The following is a 25,589-nucleotide window of genomic DNA, read 5'->3' on the forward strand; positions in this document are numbered from 1 at the left end:
GCAAAGACCACTGCAGAGCGGTGAGTACAGCTGAACTACAGCCCCTGAACGCCTGAGGATTTACGGAAATACCAGACTTGCACATGACTCCAAACACGCCCTCCTGTGCTCGGTTCATATGGCCATTATTTTTCTATGTCAGAATTACAATAGGCCAAGATTGGTTATTTTGCCCTCTTTGTGTTTCTTTATGAAACTTTACAGTTTCCCCAGCTCTGCCAACTAGTTTGTTTCCAATGTTGCGAAGGTTTGGGTTTTCACTGACTCTTTCTTGGCACCCAGCTGATAAAGCACCCTCTGGCCTCAGTGAAGACGACTCCAGAGATGGATGGGCTTTTTAGCTGGCCACACCATACTGGGAGGGCTGGTTTCTGTGGACTGTTCCCACACCACTACCTAGTCAGCAAACCCTCGTAACGTGTTAACCCTTTACAGTCTGTACTCTCTGATATATTCCCCTATGCTTCTCTCCTTAGCTTTGAAATATTCAGATGTTCATCCTTCTGCCAAAGCAGACCCCACTGACATGAGAGCTGCCTACTCAGCAGAACTGACGGGGCCTTACACTAGGGAGAGCAGAAGGGGAGCAGAGATGGGTGGAGGTGACCACTGCGACAGATGAGCTCTCTTCACCACAGCTAGGCCCTCCATAGGGAAGGATGAGGACTGAGCGGGTATTAGAAAAAAAAGATGCTCTCTGTTTCCCACTCTGGTCATCGGACCCAAATGAACATCTCTTTTCTCCCTTCCCCCGGCTCCCACCCACCTGATGAAGGCATTAGTGACAGTACAGGCTACACGGGCTACAGCTAAATGGAGACTAGCTACGATCTACAGTCATACAGGGTCATTCTCCGATCAGTGCACGTTTTGGCAGAAAGACAGGACTGCTCATTCTCCTCTTCCCTCCCCCTCCACTAATTACTAACACACTATTGCTGTAATCTTTTGTCACCCTATTAATGGCCATAACTTCATCTGATCAGGCCCCAAAGACTGGCACGCTTGATGCCCCATGGGCAGTTCTGGATGTGCTGCTTTCTGGGGAACACAGCACCCCCCTCGCAGAGCTCCCTGGGCATTCAAGCTAACCACACTGAGAAAGGCCCTGGTTAGTCTGTGCTAAGCCTTCATGACAAAACTCCTGTAAGGCAGACTCACAGGTTTTAAAGCCCATCAGTATGGCAAAGCCATTCTGATGTGGACACTAGGTGCTAATCCCAGGGGAAAGGAGTCTGTGTTCACAGGGCTGAGGACAAGAGACAATGGAGGACAGAGATGGAGCTAGTGCCATAATTATGACAGACCCCTTTGAGGCTCAACAGTGACCCCATTTGTCCTGTCATTGGCAGGTATGGTGTGGAATGTGCAAATTCTCCTTTTCCAGAAGAAAAACCCTTTTGAAAAGCCACCTTTTGCAGTAAGACCCCCTTTGTGACAGCCAGGCCAGGTCTTGTGTCATCCCATTATAACATGATGTTACAATGCAGACAGGAAGATGTGATGATGTGTCATCCTAGAAGACATTTTGGGGCATTTTGAGTGCCCGGCTGCAAAGTCAGGAGGGATGGAAAATTTACCAAGGACAATGCAGTTGAGAGCTGAATCAGCTGCGCTCCACCAGCCTTTTAGGAAACTGCCTCATCAAGTTCAAGTCCCATGTGTTTAGTTGAATAGGCTGCTTCTGAATCTCTAGCCTGCTTGAAAGATGTTTCCACAGCAGCCAGCTAATGATAGCAATGCATGACTACAGTACTCTTCATCTCAAAACACCTTCCTTTTAAATTAATGCTCAAAACCCCACAGGGCAGGGAAGAGTTACCAAGGCTTAAGAGAAATGGAAATCGAGGGAGGAAGAGGGAGGAGGCTGTGATTCTGGTCATTGAGGAGAGGCTTATTTGAGAACTGAGGACTGCATCTCAGAACATCAACTCATAGGGAGAAAAAGGACTAGCAGGAAAATTTTATACCTAAGGTTTCTTTGAAGGTGAACAGCAAAGTAAAAGCAAATGTTGAGATAAGTGCCAATATCTGTGCTGAACGCCCACATTGGAGAAGCCGGTAAGCGCTTTCAGAAAACAAATGAGGTCCAGCGTATTTAAACTCTACATTCCCCCTCTGCAAAATCCTCTTTGCATGTCCTGGGTCACTGGAGATATCCCAGCATTTGGCACCACAAATTCCTGGAGATGCCTCACAGAAGTGATGTCACACCAGGATGTCATTCAAGATCCTCTCAGGAGACTGGGGAGTCATGAAAGGAAAAAAATAACAACTTCAAAGACAGAGGGGGAAGTGTTTCAAAGGATTGACTAAAGCTGTGCAGGATGGCCTTGGCAGCTTGATTAGGAGAGGTGTTTGGTATGGAAATCCTGGCCTTGCTCACTTGCAGTTTTTGCTTTATCATTTAGCTTAATGGACTACTAATTCAAAACCAGCTGTAAACAGGGCTGGCTATGAAAAAAATTAACACTGCCTGCCTGTGGAATTTAAGGATATATAATAAAAATAATCATAAAAAGAAAGAGCCTTGGGTTTTCCATCAGACAAAAATATTTGTCATTGAAAATTCTGCTTAAAAGAAGAACACGCAAAATTGGAAAACTCCTCAAAACCTTACATCCCGAACATCCTCAGCAACTTTAATTTCACATCCATGCACAAGTTTCATTTGCAATACATACGATAATGGTGTTTAATTGGATTTATTTTTCCACACTAGGTTCCCAATGGCCTACTTTACTCCTTTTCTCAGCTCCTTGAATGTTATTTACAAATCACTCTCTGGGATTTAATTTTAATGGTAGCTTGATTTCTCCCTCCACCCCTCCTCTTTTTGTAGGTACTTTTCTTTAATTGTATTTGTGGATTTGCCTTTTAAATAGGCAATTGTGACTACATCCTGAGCCTGAGTAAGTTGCCAAGAGCAGAGCTTGATTTGAAAATGGTAGAGTAGTTAAATGGGGCTGGTGTAACACCCAGCATTTATTGTTCTTTTCATGAGAGTACCTGCAGGTGCTTTACTTGGGCAGGTGCTCTTTTGCAAAACAACACGGGTTCCTAATAACACTCTACCCCAAAGCTCTGTACAGACATTAACTATTCAGGCCTCCGAACATCCTATGAGTTGAACACATCTTCATCACATGGCAGTAAAACAAAGATACTAAGGAGCTCTAGGCCAAGATTTTTTAAGTGAATATGGGGACTGCCTGCCTTATTATTATTTTGTTTCAAACACTGCTTTCAAATGCTGTAGCCTGCTTTCTGGAAGTGCCCAGTCTGCATTTTTTCAGAGTCTTAAGGTTGCATCCAAGCCCCCGAATCTCATGTGGATGTCGGACCTGTGCTGTCTGGACCTGAGGCATGCTTGGGCAGCACAGAGACAGGAAAAATACCCGGACACTGTTCTGCCTTCATACCTTCTTCCCTTGGAATAAAGTAGACGGTAACACCTCACTACACACCTCTTTTCATGTTCTCTGCCTCAAATGCGGCACTATGTGACTGGCAGACTGGGGGCGTGTGACAAGAGGAATGAGAGAACAAAGTGTTTCACCATGAATACTTTGCACAACTAGAGTGAAAAAGCCTCCTGGCAGCAATTTAATTTTTAGCTTCTCACTTGTCCCTTCCACTGTCTCTGCAAATTTTTTGGTCTGCTTATGCTTTTGATCCAAATCCGAACATGTGGGCAAAGACAGCTTAGGATGGCAGTATGCATGAGGTGTAGGTCTGCAGGCATATTGAACCTCACTGAAGACTGTCCAGACCTAGGTGAGGACACAATGTCATGGCTCGAAGCTCAGCTACAGGTTGTTGCTGTTTCATTGGTTGTTTTATTGAAAAGGAAGGGAGGAAGTGGAAGGATGAGGGAGGTGAGCAGAAGAGACCAAATTACATGTAGATGAGAAGGGAAAGCCCTTGTTTTCCTGCATTTCTGAGCTGTTTTGCCCATCCTTAGCTCTGAGCATTTTTCAGGATGATGGAGAATGACCCAGCTAAAGAGCTACTTCAACATAAAACATATACTGACCTGGAAAAGGATTGGGGAGTGTGGGTAAAACTCGTTCTAAGGGGGGAAAAAAAACAATAAGCAACATGCAGGAGAAAAGGACAAGCCACTTTTCACACAAAGCAAGCAGCAGATACAAACCTGATGGAGTTGTCCATCCCCAAATTATATGAACTAGAGTAGGTTTCATCTACAGAGCATTTTGCTAGCCACACCTAATATATATCAACATCCCCTGGGACTGGGAGTCAGAGAGAAGTCATTTCAAAACCTAAACAAATAATATCCACACAGCAAGAGGGATTAAGCACCTGCAGCAAAGGTAATTGGAGTTGATGGGCCATATCTCCCCTCTGACTTTCAAGACCACTCATGTCATCACACTAGAGCTCCTCTTAGCTACACCTCTGGCTGGAAGCTAATCTTGGCAGAGAGGTGAGTTGTAGAAGTCCTCCATGGGTAGCTGCCGCACCCCCCAGAACCTTCTCCACAATGGATTTCTTGCCAGTGACATCTCCCCTGAGGATCTGTGCAGGGAAGCAGTCACCCTGGGGAATCCTTGAGACACTGTTTCTTTAGAGCTTTTGTATTCTGAGGTAGACAGAGTTTTTGCAGACTCATCAACATCTAGTTGTACATAGAACCTGCAGTTTTGTTTATAGGGTTTTTACACTGCATCTTCATTATGCATCACACAAGGATCTTAAAAGGATTGCACAGACACTGGGGGAAACCAGTGTCAGAGACCTCAGCTGGAGGCTAACGGTGGTGTTATTTTGCAGTTTTACAGATTGTGCAGTTGATGCACAGAGCAAGGAAGCGATTTGCCCAAGGTCAAATGTTTAACTGTTGGCAGAGCCAGGTGCAGAACCAAGACTACAAACCCCCAGGCCTGAGAGTGATCACTGGGTCTCCTTTCATTACCTTCAGAGTTGCTGGATTCCTTGTACTGACTGAGCCAAGTTCCTATTCATGGACTGATCAGCAGGTCGATATTTAACTGTAGAGATATGCCACTGTGCAACAGTAGATAGGCCTGAGGCAATGAGCTCTCTCCTGGTTTACCTGGAAGGACAGTGCTAAGATCATTGCTGATGGACACAGAGCTTGGCAGGATGCATCAGCAGTCCACTATAATTCTTTGATCAACCCAGGCCCAGCTATTTGGAAGCCAACGCTCTTTATATAGCACCCTTAGCGCAAAGAGCAGGTTTCTGCCTTGCTGGAGCCCACTGGGACATAGCAGGTCAGGCCCATCATCCGGTGACACTGGCAGGTCTCCTGCCCTCATGGTGGTAATGGAGCTGTTTGACTCCACAGCAGGCACAGGAGAGTTGTCTCTTGCCTAGAAAATACACAGCTAGCCTGGATCTCTGTGCTTATGTAGCAACAGGGGACTATTGTTCTGTGAAAGCAGGCTGTTGTGCTGACATGACTTCCTTGTTATTCAGTTTGGTTAAATAACTCAACTCCCCTTTACCTTCTTCCTGCACAGCAGGCTGCAGACTGCACAGCATAAGCAGTAAAAGGAAAGCACTACGGCCTCATTATCATGCTGCTTTCTATTCAAGGACTCTACCTCTGTTCCCCCTTGCCCGCTGCTGAGTGCTGCCTTTACTGCTCCATCCTGGCTCATTAGGAGTGTCTCAGCCTTGCCCCCTCTGGCTGTCACCCTAACCACTTTCCTCCTCTCCTGAGGCCTCCCCCCACCCCCCATTATTGACAGCCCCTGGGAAAAGACAGGGTTTGCACTGAGAACCACGGAGAGAGATTTCAGCCACAGTCAGGCTCCAAACCCTAGCAGCAACCACCACAAGCATACGCTCAGGTGCAACAAAGCGTGGGCAGAGAGTTGGCAGAAGGGGTGTAAGCGTGTGCACACAGCTAGCACTTGTGGTGGGGCACTCACAAATAATGACAAGTTAGAGGCAAGTGCCAGCTCATCTTAGGAACGTGCCTCTTGCTGCGATCAAAACTGCTGGACTGTAACGATAATTCTACCTGAAGCCTCTCGAGGAGGCAGGGGTGGGATCCTGTCTGCTGCTGCTTCTAATTGGCACGGGCCTTGCCAGCTGCTGCCTCACCCCTGTGTTTTCTTACTCCCTGAAGGGTGCAGAGGATGCAAGCTGCAGAGGATGCAGCAGGGGACCTGCTGAGGTGGCAGTCTCCTATAATTGAGACAATTTCACCAGCTGGGCTGCATGAGGATGTGCAGCACTGCCCTGTTGTCTCCTGTTTTATCCTCTGGGATGGGCTAGCTCTGCTGGAGGCAGAAGTCAACTGATGTGGATAAGCTTTGCTTTCTTTCCTCTGCCTTGCTAGAATGCACCAGGTGCTGAGCCTGCTTCTGTATGCCTGTAGGGATGTATGTGTGCTTGCTTATACATCCCACAGGTGCATGCATATGCATACATGCTCATGTATACATAAGCCTATGTATCTGTACGCTTGTACAGCAGATTTGTATCTGGTATATATACACACATTTACGCTTCTGTATAGTGGGGGTTAAGATACAAATTGTGACTTTTACTCATAATGCTTTTCATAGCACTTTTAGCTGAGTGGAATGGAAAGAAAACATGTTCCCCTCTCCTAATACACTTAGGGAAAAAAACCCTTTCCCACCAGTTGTGGCAACTCTTTTCACCACTGTTGCTCTGCGATGGCAGCCCTGGCTTGGCTTGGCCTCTCAGTCGGGTAATTCTCAGAGAGATCTGTGTTCCTTCCCTTTTCCTAGGTCTCACACTGTTTTGTGCTTGGGGATTACAAACCTTGTTGCTAGGCTTTGCAGAGCTGAATCAGCCTACTGCCTCCCTAATGCTGCAAAACACGGTCCTGCCTCCCAGCTCCTCATCTCCACAGATGTGTGACACAGCTTGCTTGCCCTCTTGCATGGGCTCTAGTGCTTGTTGAGCCCTTCCACAAACTAATTCACTTCAGTACAACAAAAGGGGGGCTTTTTGGGGGGGCGGGTGGAAAAACTCGGTTATTTTTCACCAGTGCAGCAGGTTAAACTGGCTCAGTGGGATGTCCACTGAGTACCAGAGTAAGGGAGAAAACAAAAGCATGTGGCAGGGTGCACAAAAGGAGTGGGCAGGAAAGGACGGCAGCAAGTTATTAGATCAGTTGTATCATCAGACTGTTCCTGAGTACTATCTCTGCAAACATATTCCATATTGCTGCTGGAGACAGGTTCCTGGGTAAAAGAGACCTTTGGTAGGGCCATTTTTATGCTGTTGTAAACTCAGTCTCCAGGAGCAATGGGTATAAACCTCTCCACCTGCAGCAATCCTGCTGCTACATCCTTTAAGAAAGATCACTAGCTAGCTATTCATACAGCTCAAGGGAGCTGCTTTTGTATTTTAATGCATCTTCTATCTACGGCATTGACATCTAAAGCACTCAGCCCCTCCTAGAGTTTTTCACTGCTGGCTGAGGTTCCCTGGAATGGTAGCCACCCATTTTTCTCTGTTGCTAAACTGTTCTTTCACACCATTTTGCTAGCTCCCCTTCTGCCCTCCACCTCAGGCAAAACTGCCAGTACCTCATTATTAACTCGCTGGAGGTTTCTTCACTCCTGGCTGCCATTCTTTTTTGCGCTGCAATGGGACACTGAGAAACCAGCACTGTATCTGCCTCCCTAGTGGGATGTTGCCCTACAGTGAGCTTGTTCTGTATTTAAAAAAGAAATAAAATCTCTGATTCTAGGGATAAAAACCACTTCCAACTGTTTGAGTATGTGCTGTACCTTGCAAAAACTTGGCACTGCTTTATTTTTCTGCCTGGGTATGTGACTGTGAGTGTGCATTACCTGTTATTTCAGCTACTGTGTGATCACTACAGCATTTTTTTTTTTTTCCCCATCTGGGCTTGTAGTTTTTTCCAGCTGCTTGCTTTATCTTTATGAAGCTGGATTCCTTTCACTCATTTCCCCCCGATTTCTTAACCTTAGAAACACCAGCTGTAGACTGCCTGATTTTTTTTTTTTTATTTCTTTCTCTCTTCCACACTAACCAGGAGAACAGAGATTTCATGAAATAGTATGAAGCAATTGCACACTGAAGAAATAGGGATTAACCAAGAAACAAAAATAAAAGTTATAAACATCCACTCAAGATCATCAAATCTCTCTCAGCTCCTGCACCTCCATTCTTCTGGCCCTTGTGAAGTTCTCTAGCACTGTCTAGCGTAAAGAGGCCTTGAATTTCTAAGCTAAAAATGATGAAGAAAATCCAGCAACTTGAAAGGAGGAAAGTTTTCCCCATACACATCAAAAGGACACTAAAATAGGACCCTCACTGTTCCAAGTCATCTTTAATAGTTGCCACATTTCCTCCTGGAATAGTTAATGGCAACTTTGCAAGATCTCCTTGTGTCTCTTATGGGTTCTGCCACTCACTTTACGACCATGGGTAAACCACTTCTTCATTCTGTACCTTACTTTCCTACTGCAAAACGGTGCTAATAACACTCGCCCATTTCTAATTAACTTGTGATATTAAAATACTAATTTCTAGCAAATCCTTTGAGATCCTTTGGGGTGAAGTTCTGAAGTTACGCAAAATGCTCTTCTAGCAAAACCAGCCCCCCCAGCTAAAATCATGTGTGCATCCATACATTATTGAATTTCATCTTATATTTTGTTTCAGTGATGCAGTTCAGCTCATCTGTGTAACAGGAACCAACAGAGAGCACCAAATTTAGAATTCAGCCACAAATAATGCATTCTAAACTTAGCATTACATTAATATCAGCAAGAACAAATCTGGAGTATTTGAAAATTGTGTTCCAGATTGCTGCCTGAGGATTTTATTTGAATCTCATGACAGTCACAAGACCAGGGTGAAAAGACTTTCGAAGTCAAAATTTGCTTTGTGTGCTGCAGTGCTACAGGAAATCAAATATATATTATGATAATATCTGTTCTTTAGAAAAAAGCTTCCACAGAATATGCCCACATTTTGCAAAAATTCAAACTGCCACAACATGAATCAAGAGGTGGTAAACAAAAAATGCCAATGGATTTATTCTTTTGCACTACATCTGTTAAAAAATAACCTAACCAAAACATTGTTTTCCTGATGGTTTGATTAATCCGACCACACACAGCAGAAACTAGACTAAACTGCATTCCATACCAACACTGCTTTATCCAGCTCCCCCCCCCCCCCTTTTTTTGTTGTTTGTTTCCTGTTTAAAAGGACATGCAAGTTGTGGCCTGAGAGTTTTAATTCAGTTTGGGACTGTCAGAGGAATACAGCCCTAAGTCACTTTTGCATCTATGTGTCCATTCCTGTGAGTGGGTCATTCTGCTGCAGTCTGTTTCTGGTGGCAATAACAACGCGTGGTCCAAGTTGAGGCCAAGTTTTGGACCTGAAATTGGGAACTGCATTTTCGATACACCACGGTTTGTACACGTGGGTGGGTGGTAGGAGAGGGGCACGGGCTCAGTTTAGGGTCATGTTTGAATCAGTTGCAAAATCCAGAACCAGCAGGTAACTCTGCTCTACAGTTTGGTCTAGTCCTAACTTCTATCTGTTTACACTTACTAGGACAAACTCAGTAACTGAAATGTAGCAGGATGAGATCCAAGGAATTTTACTCCGTATTTCATCTGCTGATTACTTTTCCCTCCATGTTCCCCATGGCAGGGCCCTTTAAATCATTCTGTCTTTTCCCACTTCTTTCCCTTCCATTTTCAAACTCATTTCTCTTTTTCTTGACTCTCTCTTGTTCTCCTCAGGCTCGGTGGCAAGTTCTCTCCATCTCTCTGAATTACTTGTCATTTCTCAGCTGTCACGGACCCTCTGAGCCCTGGCCTTCTGTGTCCTTATTAAAAGGGCTGTCATTCTAAAAGGTTTTTTGTTTCAGCTTTAAAACAAACATTTTTTTATTATTTTAACAAAATCTGACTTCAGCAAAGAAAGTCAATGAAAGGGCTTGACTGTAAGCCTTTTAATTTGGCTGTGTTTGTGTTTCACAGCAAATATGACCATGTAGGTATCTGAAGCGGGGCACTGCAAGCCAGTTCATGGTGGTTTGAGGGGGTGGGGGTGGCAAGCAGATGCTTTCCTGAGTTTTGGTTACTCTGTGCTTTCGACACGGCCTGGTCTTTGCGAGAGCAATCTAGACCTCCCTTCACCCTCTCCCATACTTACTGTAAAGGTATAGGCTGGCATTTGTGACTCCCAGCTTGTTGGCAGCCACGCAGGTGTAGTTCCCATAGTGTTCCTCAGTGACGTTGGCCACCATCAGCAGAGACTGGCTCCCCGTGCTCTTTATCTCCAGACCATTGGCGCTGTTTATCCTGGGAAGACAGGCAAAGAGGTGTGTAGTGCAATGGCAGCTGTGTACTTGGAAGGAAATTGCTGCCTGGCAGGCAGTAAACCAAAGTCACTCAGGCCAGCTGGCAGGTGAGGATGGAGGGAGGCAGGAAGGAGGTGTGAGGAGAAAGAGACCAAAGAAGGCATTGATGGAAAGCAGGAGGACAGAACGAAAGGGAGAAGGACCACAGTGGGGTGAAATAGCACTGGTAAAGCAGTGGAGAAGCAAGAAAAGCCAAAGGAAAGGGAGGAAGCCTTTACCCAGCAGCAACTAACACCTGGAAATGAACACACCATGGCCAGCTGAGGGCTCCTCCATAGGTGACCGAAAGGTTTTTGGCGAGAGACACCGGTTTGTGTGTTCCAGTATGTGCACATACCAACGCTGAGCCATGCCTGAGCTAGGTAAATGCTCAGGTATAAGGGACAGACCCCTTTTATCCTTGTCTCTCACATGCATATCTGGGTGGCTTAGGTCACACAGATGGAGGAATCTTACACTTCAGCAGTTCCTTCCCCTAGATGAAGGCACCCCAAGTAGCATTATCTACTTGGAGACTAACACTGCCTGGTGGGTTTTTTTTTTTTTTCCTTCTCTATCACGGGCTATTTAACACATGAACACCATCAGGAAGAAAGCCCTAGTGATGTCTTTATTCTGTATTTGCTCACAACTGACTTAAAGGCAAGAGCTCTGTCACAGCACTATCAAAACCAGCCAGCTGCAACAAGGCTTTTACCATCCTATCCCAGGTTAACTTCAGTAAATAGTTCCTGTACCTTACCCCTGCGCAGCCACCAATCCCCCACAACATTTCAAAGGTTCATCTACTGTTCATGCTGTTTCTTCATACTCTTCAGGCCAGTCCACTCTGCTTCTTGCCTCTACTGCATCCTTGTCACTCCTACCTCCAGGGTATGCTCTCTCACTCTCCTCCCTCTGCTTCTTCCAGGTCTCTCTTCCTTGGCTGCTCCTCTTCCATACCCCTCAGAGCTATTTAACTACTTAGCAAGAACCAGCCACAGCTGCACATTATCCACGTCAGCCAGCCCTCCGCCCCTGAAGCCAGCCCACAGCTGTATGTTATCAATGATAATTAACCGCCTTCATTCCTCTACAATTCCTCTGCAGAGCTCCATCCTCTGCACTTCCTGCAGCATCCCCACTGCAGACAGGGATTGCCTTCTCCAGCCCTCACCATGCTGGCTCTGCTGAGTCTGATGTGACCGTTATGACTTACATGGTTTGTGAAGAGTAATTTGTTTGAGGAGAAAAGTTGGGGAGCATGATAAGTGATTCTTTAAGGATCCTCTATTCAGGGCTAAACAGGAGAGAAGGGAAGAGGCAAGCTACAGGTCTTACCTGGTATCATCTCTGTACCACTCGAAATCAGGTGTGGGCACTGCTGATGCCTCGCACCGGAGTAAGGCTTGTCGTCCTGTGGCCGCTTCATTGCTCTTGGACTCTGTGATGGTGGGAGGGTCTGCAGGAAGGAAACACACGGTCACTTCACACACTTCCAGGTGGAACAAAACAGTGAAACTGTGTCAGGGCTGGCTTCCTCATGCAAACCATCTGGGCCAGTGGGGGCCCACGGCTGCTGCTTGCTGTGGCACACGCTGCCTGCTCTGCTTCTCTGGAGAATGCTGCTCTTTGAACTCTCCCTAATACACTGCGTTAGCATTGCTCCTTACGCGTGCTTCTCTTTAGCAACACTGAATAAAGTTCTGTCATAAATGCATAGGCATACACAGGGAGAGTTAAGGTTAATGATGGACTTCTGTAATTTATGAATATTTACCTGTGGATCTCTAGTTCACATGGGCTCATCAGAGAGAAGAAGAAGACAGAAAGGCTTTATCAAGGGTAAAGGAAGACAGCAACAGTAACAGGAATAAAGCAGGAATTTAGCACTAGCATGAAAATTATTTTCCAAACAACCTCTGTGTCTAATGTCAAAACTGTAATAAAGGAAAGGACTGAGACAACATGTATGAGACAGAAATACATTCATGGCTTAAAAGGGAAGAGCTTTACCAGGAGCTGTGGGTGCAACTTTGAGAGCCAGACCACTTGTAGAGACACTTCCCTTAGTTGTCTAAGGTTACAAATCCTGCCCAGACCTTCCTGGACATCACGCTTTGTCACAGCTTCCAAGAGGGCTTGCTCTGTGTGAAGCTTGCCCTCAGCCCAGCATGGTGCTCCCACCTCTGCTTACTTTGAAGGCTGAGCATTGTGCCATGGGCAAAAAACCCCTTGGGGAACATATCGGTGTGTTCCACCTGAGTTAGGTCTTAGTGCTGGCTGGGTGCCAGGTGGGGTAGGCACCAGCATCTTCAATCCCAGCCCCATGTTCAAAATGTTAAGCGACAAGCTTTACATGTTAAAAGGCAGAATTATTTCCACCTGGCTGCTGAGAGGGATCAGGGAATAAGAGCTTTGTCTCTCATCACTAATACTTGCATTCCCTGAGATTACGGGGCTGCGACTCAGACAGCTACTTCGCTGAAACTCAAGTTACCATAAAGCATACTCTGCATGTACAGAGTTCAGATCTGCCGTCTGTATCCATCCCAGCACTGAAAGGCCAAAAAAAGAATCAAAATTGATTGTGTCAGTCAAAGAAAAAAATAATTCTGTCTGGAAAATATACAGAAAGAAGTTTGTTTGTGAACACATTAGCCAGCTCAATGTGATCCCTTTCCTGACCTTAATCGGGATTTTATGCAGGGCTTTAGGGATATTGCAGTGTGCCCTCTAACATCATAAATATTAATAAGTGTACATAAATAGGATCCCACATTCAAAGGCTGTGGGTTCACGTAAATATTTTAATTTGGAGAGGAGGAGGGGTAATAAAAGGATAGCGAAGGTGATTTTTTTAAGCAACCTTCTTCGATTTTTTGGTTCGAGCAGTCTATCTTCCTGCCGTCTGCGGCAAGACAAACCTTTTCCATTTCACTGAATCCAGCTCAAGAGGTGAGTCACAAAATGAACCAGTACCTCTCTGCGGGCCTAGAAAATTACCCCGGCAGGCGTGAGCTCCCTGGGCGGGCGCCAGAGCGCCCAGCCCCTCGCTCTCAGCAGTCCCTGCCTTGGCCACCCTCCTCGGCTTTTCAAAGGACAGTGCCCAGACCGGCGGACTGGCCGTACCCCAGTGGCCACTGCTTTTGTTAAGGCACTGCTGGCCCCGAGGCTGCCCGCTCAGCGAGAGGCGGGATGCTCGCTGCAGTGCTCTCCCAGGAGAAGCGGCAGACGGTGGCTCTGAAGAAACCAGCCTTATCGTACTCAGAAAGCAGCTGCTTGCTGTTGAGGAAGCCAGGAGTGGTTCCCCTTGAGCTGTTTTCCCCAGGCCTCAGTTTCCCTGCCTGTGATGAGCAAGGGCCGTTACTCAGGAAGCCTCACGGTGGTAGTGTGAGACCAAAGCAAAGCGAGGATGCTCTCTCCTGCAGTTTGCGCTGACAAGCTACGAGCTCCACAGCATCAGCAGACGATAAGAGATGGCCAGGAAGCTCCAGAGGTCGGGCAGGTCCCATTTTTCAAATTTACTGTAGTTTTCACACTTCAGCTGCTCGTGGTATAGTTTAAGGAAGCAAGATAAGAAAAGCTGTATGCAAATGTCTAGCTTTCAATCCCCAAACAGGACTGACTTTTTTTCTTGTGCTTGGCCCTCATGACCCATTAGATTTTTTTCCCTTTGTTTCAAAAGCAAAGATCTGTCCTGAAGGAATTTATAAGTTGCTTACATTACAAATTAGGCCACATAATAATATTAAAATAATCCACCAATTTATATTTTCATATATTCCAACAGTAAAAATATTTAAGATCTTACTATAATAAAAATAACAGTTACTATGACTTGAAAGTAAGTAGAAATCAAACATTCTGACTTTATATAAACAATCTGTTTCAACCATGATAAAAGCATCGTTGAAATTATGTTTCACAGAAATATTTGAAAATATTAATTGGTTCTCATGGAATGTCTTGGGTTTATAAACTCAGCTGTTTTTGACAGGAAAAAAACCTCAACAGTTTTAGTGCAGAAAATCTGCTACTACAGTTTCACATTAATGCCAAATTTGGCCCATGAAGCAGCTGGTACTAAACCACTGCCACCCAGTTTCTAAGGGAACTATAAAAAAACTCTGTGGATTCTGAAGATGCTGCAGGGAGCCTATAACCTTGACTTCTAAACAGGACAGACAAGTTGATCTGATGTGATGGCCCAAAGGGAAAGAAAGAGACAAAGAGCAAGAATGGTATTAAAATGTGCTAAAATCACCTGTGGTAGCAAATTAAGACTGGGATGGGCTGAAACACTTGCTGCCGTCAGCTGCCTGCCCTAACCCACTCCCCAAGAGTGCTACCCATGAATCAAGGCCATGCATATGCACCCTGAAACACGTCTGTAACCATCTCCAGTTTCAGTTTGGGTTAATATTCTGGTATGAAAACTGAAGAAGGTCAGGAGAAGATATATCTCCCATTCATCCATCCCTGCTGCAGAGGTATTAGCCTTCAAAGCAAGGAAACAGGCCAGGTAGATGGGGATATTCACTTTAAATCACTCTAGTGCCAAATATGAGCCATACAAATACGGAGATGGACATATACACATGTTGAACTATAAGAGTAATGGCAGTCTGAAATATCTTGTGTCACTGTGAGAGAAGCATGCTGGCAGAGTGAAGTGGACATCTGTCTAAGCACGTATGGGTGATGTGATCCACGCCCCACTCATACAAGTGTGGATGTAAGCCACAGGTAGCTGTGCCTGTCGGTGTTTTAAGGTGGATTGCCGTATCCTTTGGTCAAGCCCCTTTGTGTATTGCATTGATGCACGGAGGGTCTCTTAGAGATGGCTTCATGCTAATGACCTGAAACCAGCATAAAAGTAAAGTTTTTGCACCTTCTCATTAACACGTGCCTCTACTGCACGCCCCCCCAGGCCCCTGGGCTGTGATACCCATGTAGGCACTGCTGAGACGGCTGGGTGCGGGCAGGCGTGTGTTTGCTCTGAACCGGCTGAACCGTCCTTATCGCTCCTTGCTGCCTTGCTGAAGCTTCTTTTCACGCTACTGTTCTCCTGAATATCAATGAGTGAAAACAAGGCATCGCCAGTGTTTCTGAGGGGAGAGACAGGGGCAACTCACAGCTCCTCTCTTTTTTTCTCTCACACTCTTTTTTCTTTTTTTTTTTTCCTTATATGTTACCAGGTTTAAGGGACAAACTATACCCTGTGATAAGTGTCTGATTTCAGATAAGTTTCCCCAGTCCTCCCCTCCCTCCATTTAAGATCATACAGTATAAAGCCAGAAAAGTTTCTCTATTTATCCTAAAGTCACCCCTGCCTGTGGGCAAAGCTCTCCCCATTGACCTGCTCCAGTTGCGATGTACTCACAGTTCACAGTGACCCGGACTTGCTTGACGTCTGCTGAAGCAACTTCGTTGGCAGCTTTGCATTCATACTTGCCCGATTGCTCTCGCGTGATCCCTAGGATCTCCAGATACTCTTCCTCGCCTTCAAACTCTCTGCCTGGTAGGATAGAAATATACAGATGGTAGCTCTGTTAGGCATTCAGTTATGGGAAGCGTTCTGCTTAATTGCTATGGAGGAACAATCACAACAGGGATTCTGCAAATAAACAACAGTCATGAGTGATTTTGAAGTTATTTCAGAAGCCATATCGGCAAGATACTATCATTTAATTTAGTTGTGGAAAACCTGGGTTCTGAGAATTTGGAAGGAAGCATACAAGTGGTACCAAAGCATTGCATCTTAAAGGCTGTCCAGGCCAAGCAGCAAAATCTCCACCACCTGAGACCAGAGTAAGTTCATGGGTGTGATGGCTGAGTACCAGGGAAGGTTAGTCAGCCTGTGGCTGACGGGCTGGTTCAGGGCTAGCTGGGTCCTCAGATGTGGTGGTGTATTGTCAGCACCCTTTTCTCTACTGCCAAACTGTGAAAAATGTCTTTCTGTCTCTGAGAGCAACCACCACCGTGAAGTGTCAAAGTGTCATCAATCAGACCGAGCTACTGTTAACACGGCCAAACTGAGAGAAACAAAGTGTAATTTGATCTGTGGAGACCAATAATCATCACAAATCCCTGATCTACTGTACATACCAAATGACATATTTAAACTGCGCTGCCTCGCTAGCAGTCGTGAAAGCAGTGACTTGAGCGCTGGGGTTACAGCCGGGGGCAGGAATCAGGGGAGGTCTGTGGCCTTGCTTTTAATTCACTGTGTGACCTTGGGTGAGTCATTCCCTTGCTCCCCCTCTATGAACTGTGGCTAATAGCCCCCCCTCTCCCATCACCTCCTGGTCAGACAAGGGCGGTGAGGTTAACCCATGTAAAACACATTAGAATTGTTGGATGAAAGGTGCCAGGGAGGCATGAAATACTAGGACCGGTATATCTACCCTGTTCCTTCAGAAAGCAAAGTATGGATGCTCCTGGGAAGAATTTGAACCACGCTGGCAGCAGTTTAAAGGGAGATGCTTTGCTTCTCCGAGAGGGCTGCAAGCACTGCTCTGCAGCAGGCAAAGCCACAAGCCCCAGTTGCGTGTCTGTATATGTAGAAAGTGTCCCCCAGCTGTCAAAGGGTAAAAGCCAGATTTAAAAAAAAAAAAAAAAAAAAAAAAGGTCAGCTCGCAATGGCTCCCATTCAGGCTCCTCAGAGAGCTGTCAGGTTTTCCAAGGCAACTCTCTGCCCAGAAGACGTTTTCTGCTCGACAGGTGCCGAGCACTTCTGAAACCCTGCCCATTTTGCATTAAATGCTTGGAGTTGAACTCCATTAAATGATGGAGTTCAAATAGTGCCTGCGAGGACGAGGCTGGTGTCCTTGGCTCTGTGGCACCGCGTGAAGGCCGTGGCTAAGCCATGTCTCTGGCGCTACGTTTCCCGTGGAGCTGCCTGCCGTGAATCCCACCGCAGGGCACAGCCTGCTGCAGCGCGTCGCCCAGGTCAGGCTGGCCACACACGCTGGCGATGCCAGCTGCATGCGTTTCCCTTCTGCATCAAAGGCAGGGACTTCAGCAACTTCAAGATCAGCTCAGAACTATGTCCCTTTCACGATTATTTTTGTGGGGTTTATTTTATTTTTTTTCCCCAGGCAATTTTCAGAACCATTCTAGGGGAAAACCGCCCCCTGTCACGGAGACTCGGCATGAAAACAGCAGTGTCCCTGTATAACGCTCATGTAAAGACAAGGTTTCCCCTCTCTTTCAGTGGGGCTAAGCCAGCAGTTCCTTTTCCAGCTCCTACAAGATGTTCAGGTGAGCTGGAATCTCATTGCTAAGCCTAAAACTTACAACGGCTTGGCTGCAGGTTTCCACATCCCCTGACTGCCTGCTGAAGGGCCTTACTGCCTGGCAGCAGCGTATTTTACACGGTAAGGAGGCAAAGCTGGCCCCTGCTGCCCACCCACTGCTCTGGGACACGCGCTCTGTCCTCTGCTATGCTCTAAGGCTGATGCTACGGAGCATCAGTGCAGAAGGAAGCAGGGTGGGATTTTCACAGGTACTTCTTATCTCTGTAAATCACAAATATGTTAGGGGATCTTAACCCCTGCAGGACTAGAGTTAGGTGAGTCATAGTACTGGAAGGGACTTGTCACCATCTAGCCCACTGCCCAGCCTCAAGGCAGGACACATGGGTCATGCCAGGGAGGCAGCCAGCTGCTCCCCAGCAGCAGAGGCCCTGCAGCCGCTCCAGACGATCTGTTCCCATGCTTCGCTGTCCTTACCACTGGAGCACTTTCCCTGAAGTTTGACCTGAGTCTCCCCCGCTGCAATTTAAAGCTATTATTTTTGTCTTAGCCACTATAGACAAAAAGAACAAATCATTCCCTCCTTCTCTGCAATAGCCTTTTATCAACTTTTAAATCACTTATGTTCCTCCCTCACTTGTCATCCTTCTTTTTTTTTTCCTTTTTTTTTTTTTTTTTTGCTGAACATTGCCAGGGTCTTTCAACCTTCCTCTGTAGGTAAGGATTTTTTAGACCCTTGATCATTCTTGCTCTTTCCTTTTAGACCTCACTGACAAGTTCCCATTTTGTTGGAAGTGCAATACCCTAAACTGAACGCAGCGTTTCAGATGAGGTGTTGCCATGGCTGAACACAGATGAAGAATTGCATCACAACTTCTGCACTGTGCTGCCGTCTGTGCAGTCAATACATTGTTTGTGTTTTTGCCATAGCGTCGTTCATTTTTGCTTGGGAACTCTTTTAATTCCCAGATATTATCACATACTGCTACCTGCTAATAATGGTCTTTGAAAATCCCACCCCCAATTTCAGCTGACAACCAACACTCCCCTTCTTTCACAGCAGCACTCCCAGTCGGTAGGTCAGCCAGTTGACTGGAAAGTTAATCAGACATCAGGGAAAGACTCACAAAGAAAAGGTTAAAACGTAATTTGCCTCTGCTTTGCAAATCATTTGCTCTGCAATTCTGCCTTGTTTATACACAGGGTTCATTCCAAGTGGGACTTGCTTCTCCTGCAATTTGCCCTTGTCACAAGACTGTCACCGTAATGAAAAGAGGGTTGAGGGTGACTTAACCAGCTCTAATGGAGTGGCACCCTCATTAAGGGTGTTGTTAAATCTGTCTGTCAGAGAACCACATCAGTGGAGCTCCAAAGTATCCTCAAAGGGTATGTACTGTCCTATGGGAAGACGTTTTTCAGCTTCTCCCCTGCACACACACATGCACTCAGAGCCTAAGCCCGTACCATGTCCAGCAGGAGAGCTTTCACAGCTACGCGAGCCCTTCCCAAGGCATGATGAGCTGCTGGTCTGCCCAGTGCAGCTCTCTGGGAATGAGAGAAAGGGAGGGCTTCTGTTGTAAAGGGCATGCCAAAGACATCAGTAGGCCCATTCAGCTCCTCATTCCCTTGCTCCAGGGCACAGATAGGAGCATGACACTTCAGGGAAAGTTTCTGTGACAGTCTCTTGCTGAAATAGTGGTAGCACTGATCTTGTCCCTGCACTGGTGACCTGTTTCAACCCTGAGCATCAACATTTTGCTGCCAGAACTCGGCTATTCTCACTTGTAAGACTAGCCCTTTTGCTTGCAGCCCTGTCCCCTCTAAGAGTACGTTAACCATTTCCAACAAAAATCATTTATATAAAATTGACGTGTCCTAGTACAGATCAGGGAGAGGGAAGATGTATCATGGTGTGTTAGAAAAATGTCAGTTTGTGATATCTTGCACAGAGCTGTAGAGATGTTTTCACTAATTCACCCTGGCAGCCAGATTAGGTGAGTCATATTAATTCTAACCTCTAAGGCAAAAGGGGAACGGGGGGAACAGGAACAGAGCTTTACACACCGAGCGAGTTTACATACGCTTCTGTGCAGGAGCCAGCTTTGGCAGGGAGCTGATGGTTGTCACTATGCAGTTTATCAAAGCAGGGAGGGAGAAGGCTTGGACAATGCTCTTTGGTACTGATAACAATGAACATATTCTATTAGGTGAAGAGAGGGACTGCCAGCTCCTGGCAAGCGAGCCACTCCATTCCCATTAAAAGAAGATGCTTGCCTTGAGTGTGTTATCCAGGGACGTGATCCTGACCCTACCGCCAAACCTTCCTTACTGACAAGAGTTGTCTCCTGGCTGTTTTGTCTGGTTCAGGACAACCCCTTCCCAGTGAGGAGCCTTCCAGGCTTCCCAGGGCGAATGACCCCACATGCAGCACAGTTCTTCTCATCCAAAAGCGTCCCTTCCCACAACTCCAGGAAACCTTCTTCCCTACAGGTTTTTTGCCCTTCACATGTTCATAGTTAACTTGGATTGTTGCTGCAGCCCCATTAAACACCATCTTGCCAAGCTGTAGCTCCTTGACTCTGTCCCAGTAAATCAGAAAGAGAAGCTTTCTGCTCTGGAGGCTGGAGATAGAGGCTACGAGCCTGGGAGGCTTGACAATCAAACCAACAGGGAATGACTCCGAGCAGAGTGAGCCAGGCGGCTGCTGCTGCTCGGAGCTGGCAGAGCCCTTTTTGCAGAGGGATCTGCAGCAGCCGGCTTTGATGTGTGCAGAGGGAAGGCTTTGAAGGCCTGCTTGCCTCAGCCACATTTCCTATCCCCTGGCTTCCTAATTGGACCCAGTAAAGTAAATAATGAACTCAAATAGCAAACCTGCTCGGCAATCCTAGCCTGCTGGCAAGAAGCCCCCCATCCTTTGGAGATAGCCCTCTACAACCCCACGGAGTCTGCATATTGTCACCCTGTTGGCATGCACAGCAGCCTATGCTCTCGTATATGTATGAGAGAGAGCTACTTAATATGCATATTATATTCTGTGTTTTATGATTATATATTTTATATTTTTAATATATAAAAATCTCACCGTGTGCAGAAACACAGGCTTACACCCTCCCCATGTATTTATGGGTCCTCCCCACCTCCACCCAAATGGCCCCTTACGCTGCCACGCACCATCACTCATTCCTCAAATAAACTCTTCCTTTCTAGAAATGACACACACCCAGATGAAAACCCTCTTGCACTGCGTGCAGACAGCCATTTCGGGTAGTCAAGGGACCAGCAATGCCTTCAGCCATGTGCTCTGCCAAAGAGGCCTTTCCCTTCATGCCCTAGCTCCTTACATCTCCAAAGGGTAAGCTAGTTTGCAGAGGTTGCAGCCACATTTTGCTCTGTCCTCTCCTGTCTGTCCATCCAACACTGGGCTCCTTCTTGTGCAGAAATTACTATATTTTTTTTTCTCTCTCTCTCTCTCTTTTTTTTTTTTTTTTAATACTTTTGTGGTCTTAAACTACACTGAAGTTCAGACCCACTGAAAGTATCTGTTTGCATTTGGTATGTGGAGAAAGAGATCAGATACCCTGCTTCTGTGTTTGTTTTCCTTCCAAGCCTCTTTGTAGTTGTGAGCAGAAGGGGTTATGCATCTTTGTTGGGCCCTCTTCTGCCTAAAACAAGATGCAAGAAGATAAAAAAGATTGCAAATCAATAAATACCATTTGAAGTTTTGTGTGTAGCAACTTCCAGTGCCGAACTGCAGGTTTTGTTCTCTCTGCACTCTCCATTTATTGTTTAAAGTTTTGCTCACCTAACTTCCCTCCTTCCCTCTGCACCTTACATTCCCTAGGAACAGGCTTCTGAAAGACAAGAATAGCTAAGGGAGCCTTTGACATAATTTTTTTTGTTTTACCTACAGCTGGGATATTATTTTTTTTAAATTCAAAACTTTGAAGTTTTCATTTATCAGTCTCTGTCTCCTCAGCCATCACAGATTCCAATGAGCTTTGCAATTTTTTTTGTCCCTTCGTTGAAGAGGCTTGTTTTTAGCAAAGAGATCAGTGGAGAGCAGCAGATGGTGGATGAGCAAAGGGATAGCTAGTGCTACAATGCTACAGTGTGGAGGGAAGGCAGAAAAAACTAGCGTGGCATGGGAAGTGGTGAACACGGGGAAGCATTTTTCTCTTTAGAGCAAGAGAAAAATAGATGGAGAAAAATAAGAGGGGGAACGAATGAATGAAGAGAGGGACAGTGGCTGGGAGAGAGAAATGCAGTGACATTCTTCACAGTGGCAAGAGAAAAGAGAAAATGGTAGTCAGCTACTGACAAAGAGAAACACACTGAGACAGAGCGAGTGAGAAAGACAGGAGGCGAGACGGTGGCAAACAGAGAGATGTACGGCACGGAGAGAGGCGCAGACGTCCCTTGTGTAAAGGGAGCCATGAAATAACAACTGCCAGAGGGACAGGAACAGAGGGGTCACATGTAGTAAGGCAGTAATTACTCTGTTTAAGCAGCAAGGCACAGCAGGGTATTTATTGTTTAAGCTGGCCTCATGCCTCCCATGCCCTTAGGTCTGTAGCTATTACACATAAACCAAAAAACTAGTGCAGTGCCAGGGAGGGCTCTGGCCTGGCTCTGGCTTCATGAATGAGAATGAGTCAGATCAGAAGGAAACACCCTGGCATGGGTTCCCCTGGCATTCACGGGACCTTGCTCATCAGCAATCGCATTTTCTCCTTACGTGCAAAACTGGCTGCCGTGCCCCCCCAGCCAAGGACTGTGCCCAAGGAGCTCCCCGGCTGGGGCAGCACGAGCGCCTGCTGGCACAGCTGGGGTTAAGAAAGCCTGTGACTTTTGTGGGGACTTTCTCCCCAAACCCCACACGTCTAGCATGCAAATAAAACTTTCCAGGTTGAAAGCAGCCTCCCCAGACTGAAGGCTGGCTCTGTGCTCTCTCTAGAGGGACAGTGCTGACCAAACCCAGCGGGGGAGACCACTTGGGACGACTTGCTGTCGCTGATGTCTCTGCCCAGGAGCTGGAAGCCAAGAGCTGACAGCTCAGACGCAGCTTGCATCCCGGCCATGGGTGCGTGTTGGGGGGGGGGGCTGTCTGCTTGAAGCAGCCACAGCGGGTCTGCTGCATCTCTGAATTTCCACCCCCTCTTCACTCATATTCATAAATGACCACTAAAGGTCATCACACTCTCTCACACACAACCCTGAGTGTGGGCATGGAGCAGGTGTGCAATATACTACTGCATCTCAGCAACTGATTAGATTTTCCATTGAAAATCCACACGTGAACACAAGAAAGAAAGGGAACCACCCCCTGAAACAAAATACAACCCTGCTTCAGGTCAAAGCCTTCTCTTTCACCAGTGGTTTGCTTCTGCTCTTTCCTGAACCAGAAGAAGGAATTAATGTTCTGTCTGAACTTGAGATACAATTTTAAAAAAAAATGATCTAATGTTGAAGAAAATGACATTTTTAAACTTTTTTTTTTCAAAATTACTTGCTGAACTTAGCCCAAATTTGCTAACAATTTTTTAATGAATACAAACAGCATTTTTTTTTGATAGATGAATTTGCTCTTGCACAAAATTTGGCTGTGATGCCAATGTGTAAAGTCAATTACGAACCATGAGCTAAATTAAGTCATCTAATGTCACAGCTACAATATTATACTCCCTAAATGTTGCATGCTGCAATGTGAGTTGTCATGACTATGCTACCAAATATCAAGGCTTAATTCTACTGCCAAGAAAATGACATATAAACATGAATGAACCAATAGTTGCACTGTTTCTGCATCCCTGAATTTCTGCCTGCTGCCTTTTGGAGGTTACTTTGCAGCAACGTGAGTTAGAAGGGTGGCATCAGCTAGATGAACCACTGAGATGGCACCAGCTCTTTGAGTGTCTTACGAAGACAGGAGCTGGCAAGTCCCCAGGGCTGAGGGGGACCATGCTGGAGCAGCTAATAAAACAGAGGTTGAAAACAGGAGCTCTGACAAAGAATGGCAGCCGAGGCACGGGGGTTATTTGATGTGCACACATGGATGGCAGCACACCAATCTCTCACTCCCAGCAGTGTGGTCAGCTCTGCTGGGAGCTGCGCCCTCTTCCTCCACCACTTACGAAAAGTGGTTGCCCCTGGCAAGAGTAACAGTGGAGGGGGGGGAAATAAATCGGTGTTTGTTTCCTCACCTGTGTTAAGCACAGGAAGGTAATGCAAGCCGAGATCTGATGCAGGGGACTGGGTTTTCTTGCACATCATGGAAACCTATGAAAGGCAATTAAAATACAACAGCAAGCAGTCAGCCGTTACAGCCTTCGTTGACTCTGTCAGCTGGTTTCCTTTCATTTGGCCTCACGTACTCCTTTCGCTGCAAGTTCTCCCATTCTGGACAAAGCACTTAGGCTGTCATCATTGTACAGTCTGGAGACAAGTTCTTCCTCAGAGACCCAAGACCAAAGAAAAGATCACCAGCAGCAAGTCCCATTTGGGGCAAGGTCCGCAAGAAGCCAGCCTGAATTTGTTTCTGTCCTGCCAGTGAAGAGCAGGGACGGACTGCAATGTAGTCTCTAGTTTAATTCCACAAATCCTTAGGTCAGTCCCAGACCTGAGGGAAACCTCATGTGATGACACTCAGTGGTACAAACTGTGCCGGTCTGTCAATCTAGGAACTATAGGGTTGGTCTGTGCTTGGTGACATCTTTATAAATCCTTGTTATGTTCCTTACAAGAGTGTTGTGTCTCCCGTAGAGCAAGACGTGCTCAATATACTATTGTGCCAGACTCAGTGGCTCGCTTTTGTAGGCATCCATGAAAAGGTTTCCCTGTTTTTAAATATAATGGGTTTGTTCCCTTCTGTCTTATGTCTGCTCATACTTCTTGGGATGAGGGGGTAAGAATGAACCCAGAACTTCAATCCAACTTAAAAATTACCAAAAATTTTACAATTCCCAACTTAGCCCATATAATTCCATCCTTTTACGTTTCAAACTTGGAAGAAGGCTTGAGAAATTACGAATTGGCGCTGATTTACCTGAAATGGGAAAACCCGTTACTTTAGAAGCTTGCACATTGCTGTGGCTCTTTCTCTGCAAGCTGGAGGCAAACATTTCACGGCCAGATCACACAGCCCCTGAACCTCCTGTGCTTCTGCAAGATGGCAGTTCCTGTAGCGCATCCCTGTTTCCAGTGAGGCTACTCTGAACACCGAGTTTACAACTAAAACCTAAACACCAGGATTTCCGTATCAGCCTGGATCTTGCCACTGATCTTTTACAGAGCTATAGTTTTCAACTGAGGAAATGAGGTCAAAGAGCTAAGCCACCCCTCAGCAAGATTTACCCTTTCAAAAACATGTCAGTGTGTTGTGATGCCTGGCGCCAATATTTGTATAGGTGGATTAGCTCCCTGAAAAATCGTTTTGTTTGCTTTTCTGTTGACCACTCTCCTTGCTGCAATGTTTCTCAATTAGATCCAGCACAGTGACTGCCTGACACCATCTCCCGTATATCTGCTCCTGGTAGAAGGAGCAAAGGGGCTGTTCTCCAGGGAGCACAACAAGGGATCAGGAGATGAGGCTAAATGGCTGGTTTTAGGATTGAGCAGGCATGAAGCACTGCCAGGTATCAAAGCAAGGATCACAGAGGTTTTGAGGCAGGGTGGGGTGTGTTGGGAAGATATTGTCTGGGCTCACATGCTGCAGGGACTTCTGATCAATTGGGCTGGCTCCTGTGATATTATCATCTGCAGTTGATTCATAGCAACAGTGGTCCAGATAAATGATTGCTTCAGTCCAGGATATTTAATTCCTATGCTGTTAGCCACTCCCTTGCTTTCCAAAGAATCAGGAGTCTCTCTCTGTCAACCTCTCAAGGAACTGACTGCAAAGGAGGAGGAAGGCATTTGCTCTGTGACTAACATCGCAGCTTGTACAGCCCTACAGGGGAGGCAAGCGGAGA

At 46.2% G+C, this 25,589-nt stretch overlaps 1 protein-coding gene across 5 annotated transcripts in view; it reads right to left on the bottom strand.

The window, feature by feature from the left end:
* LSAMP (limbic system associated membrane protein) overlaps positions 1-25,589 on the bottom strand; it is a 314,354-nt gene that overhangs the window by 15,113 nt on the left and 273,652 nt on the right. For 3 of the 5 annotated variants that reach the window (XM_027789956.2, XM_027789959.2, XM_013301017.3), the window contains 4 exons: positions 15,750-15,884; positions 11,705-11,825; positions 10,177-10,325; positions 4,037-4,072 (listed from right to left, as the gene is read on the bottom strand). In XM_027789956.2, the coding sequence (XP_027645757.1) occupies positions 4,037-4,072; positions 10,177-10,325; positions 11,705-11,825; positions 15,750-15,884 (441 nt within the window). The remainder of the gene's footprint in view (positions 1-4,036; positions 4,073-10,176; positions 10,326-11,704; positions 11,826-15,749; positions 15,885-25,589) is intronic. The other 2 variants (XM_027789958.2, XM_013301018.3) reach the window with 1 other exon arrangement.

Source organism: Falco peregrinus, chromosome 6 (assembly GCF_023634155.1).
Source record: "Falco peregrinus isolate bFalPer1 chromosome 6, bFalPer1.pri, whole genome shotgun sequence".
In the NCBI taxonomy this organism is placed as follows: Eukaryota; Metazoa; Chordata; class Aves; order Falconiformes; family Falconidae; genus Falco; species Falco peregrinus.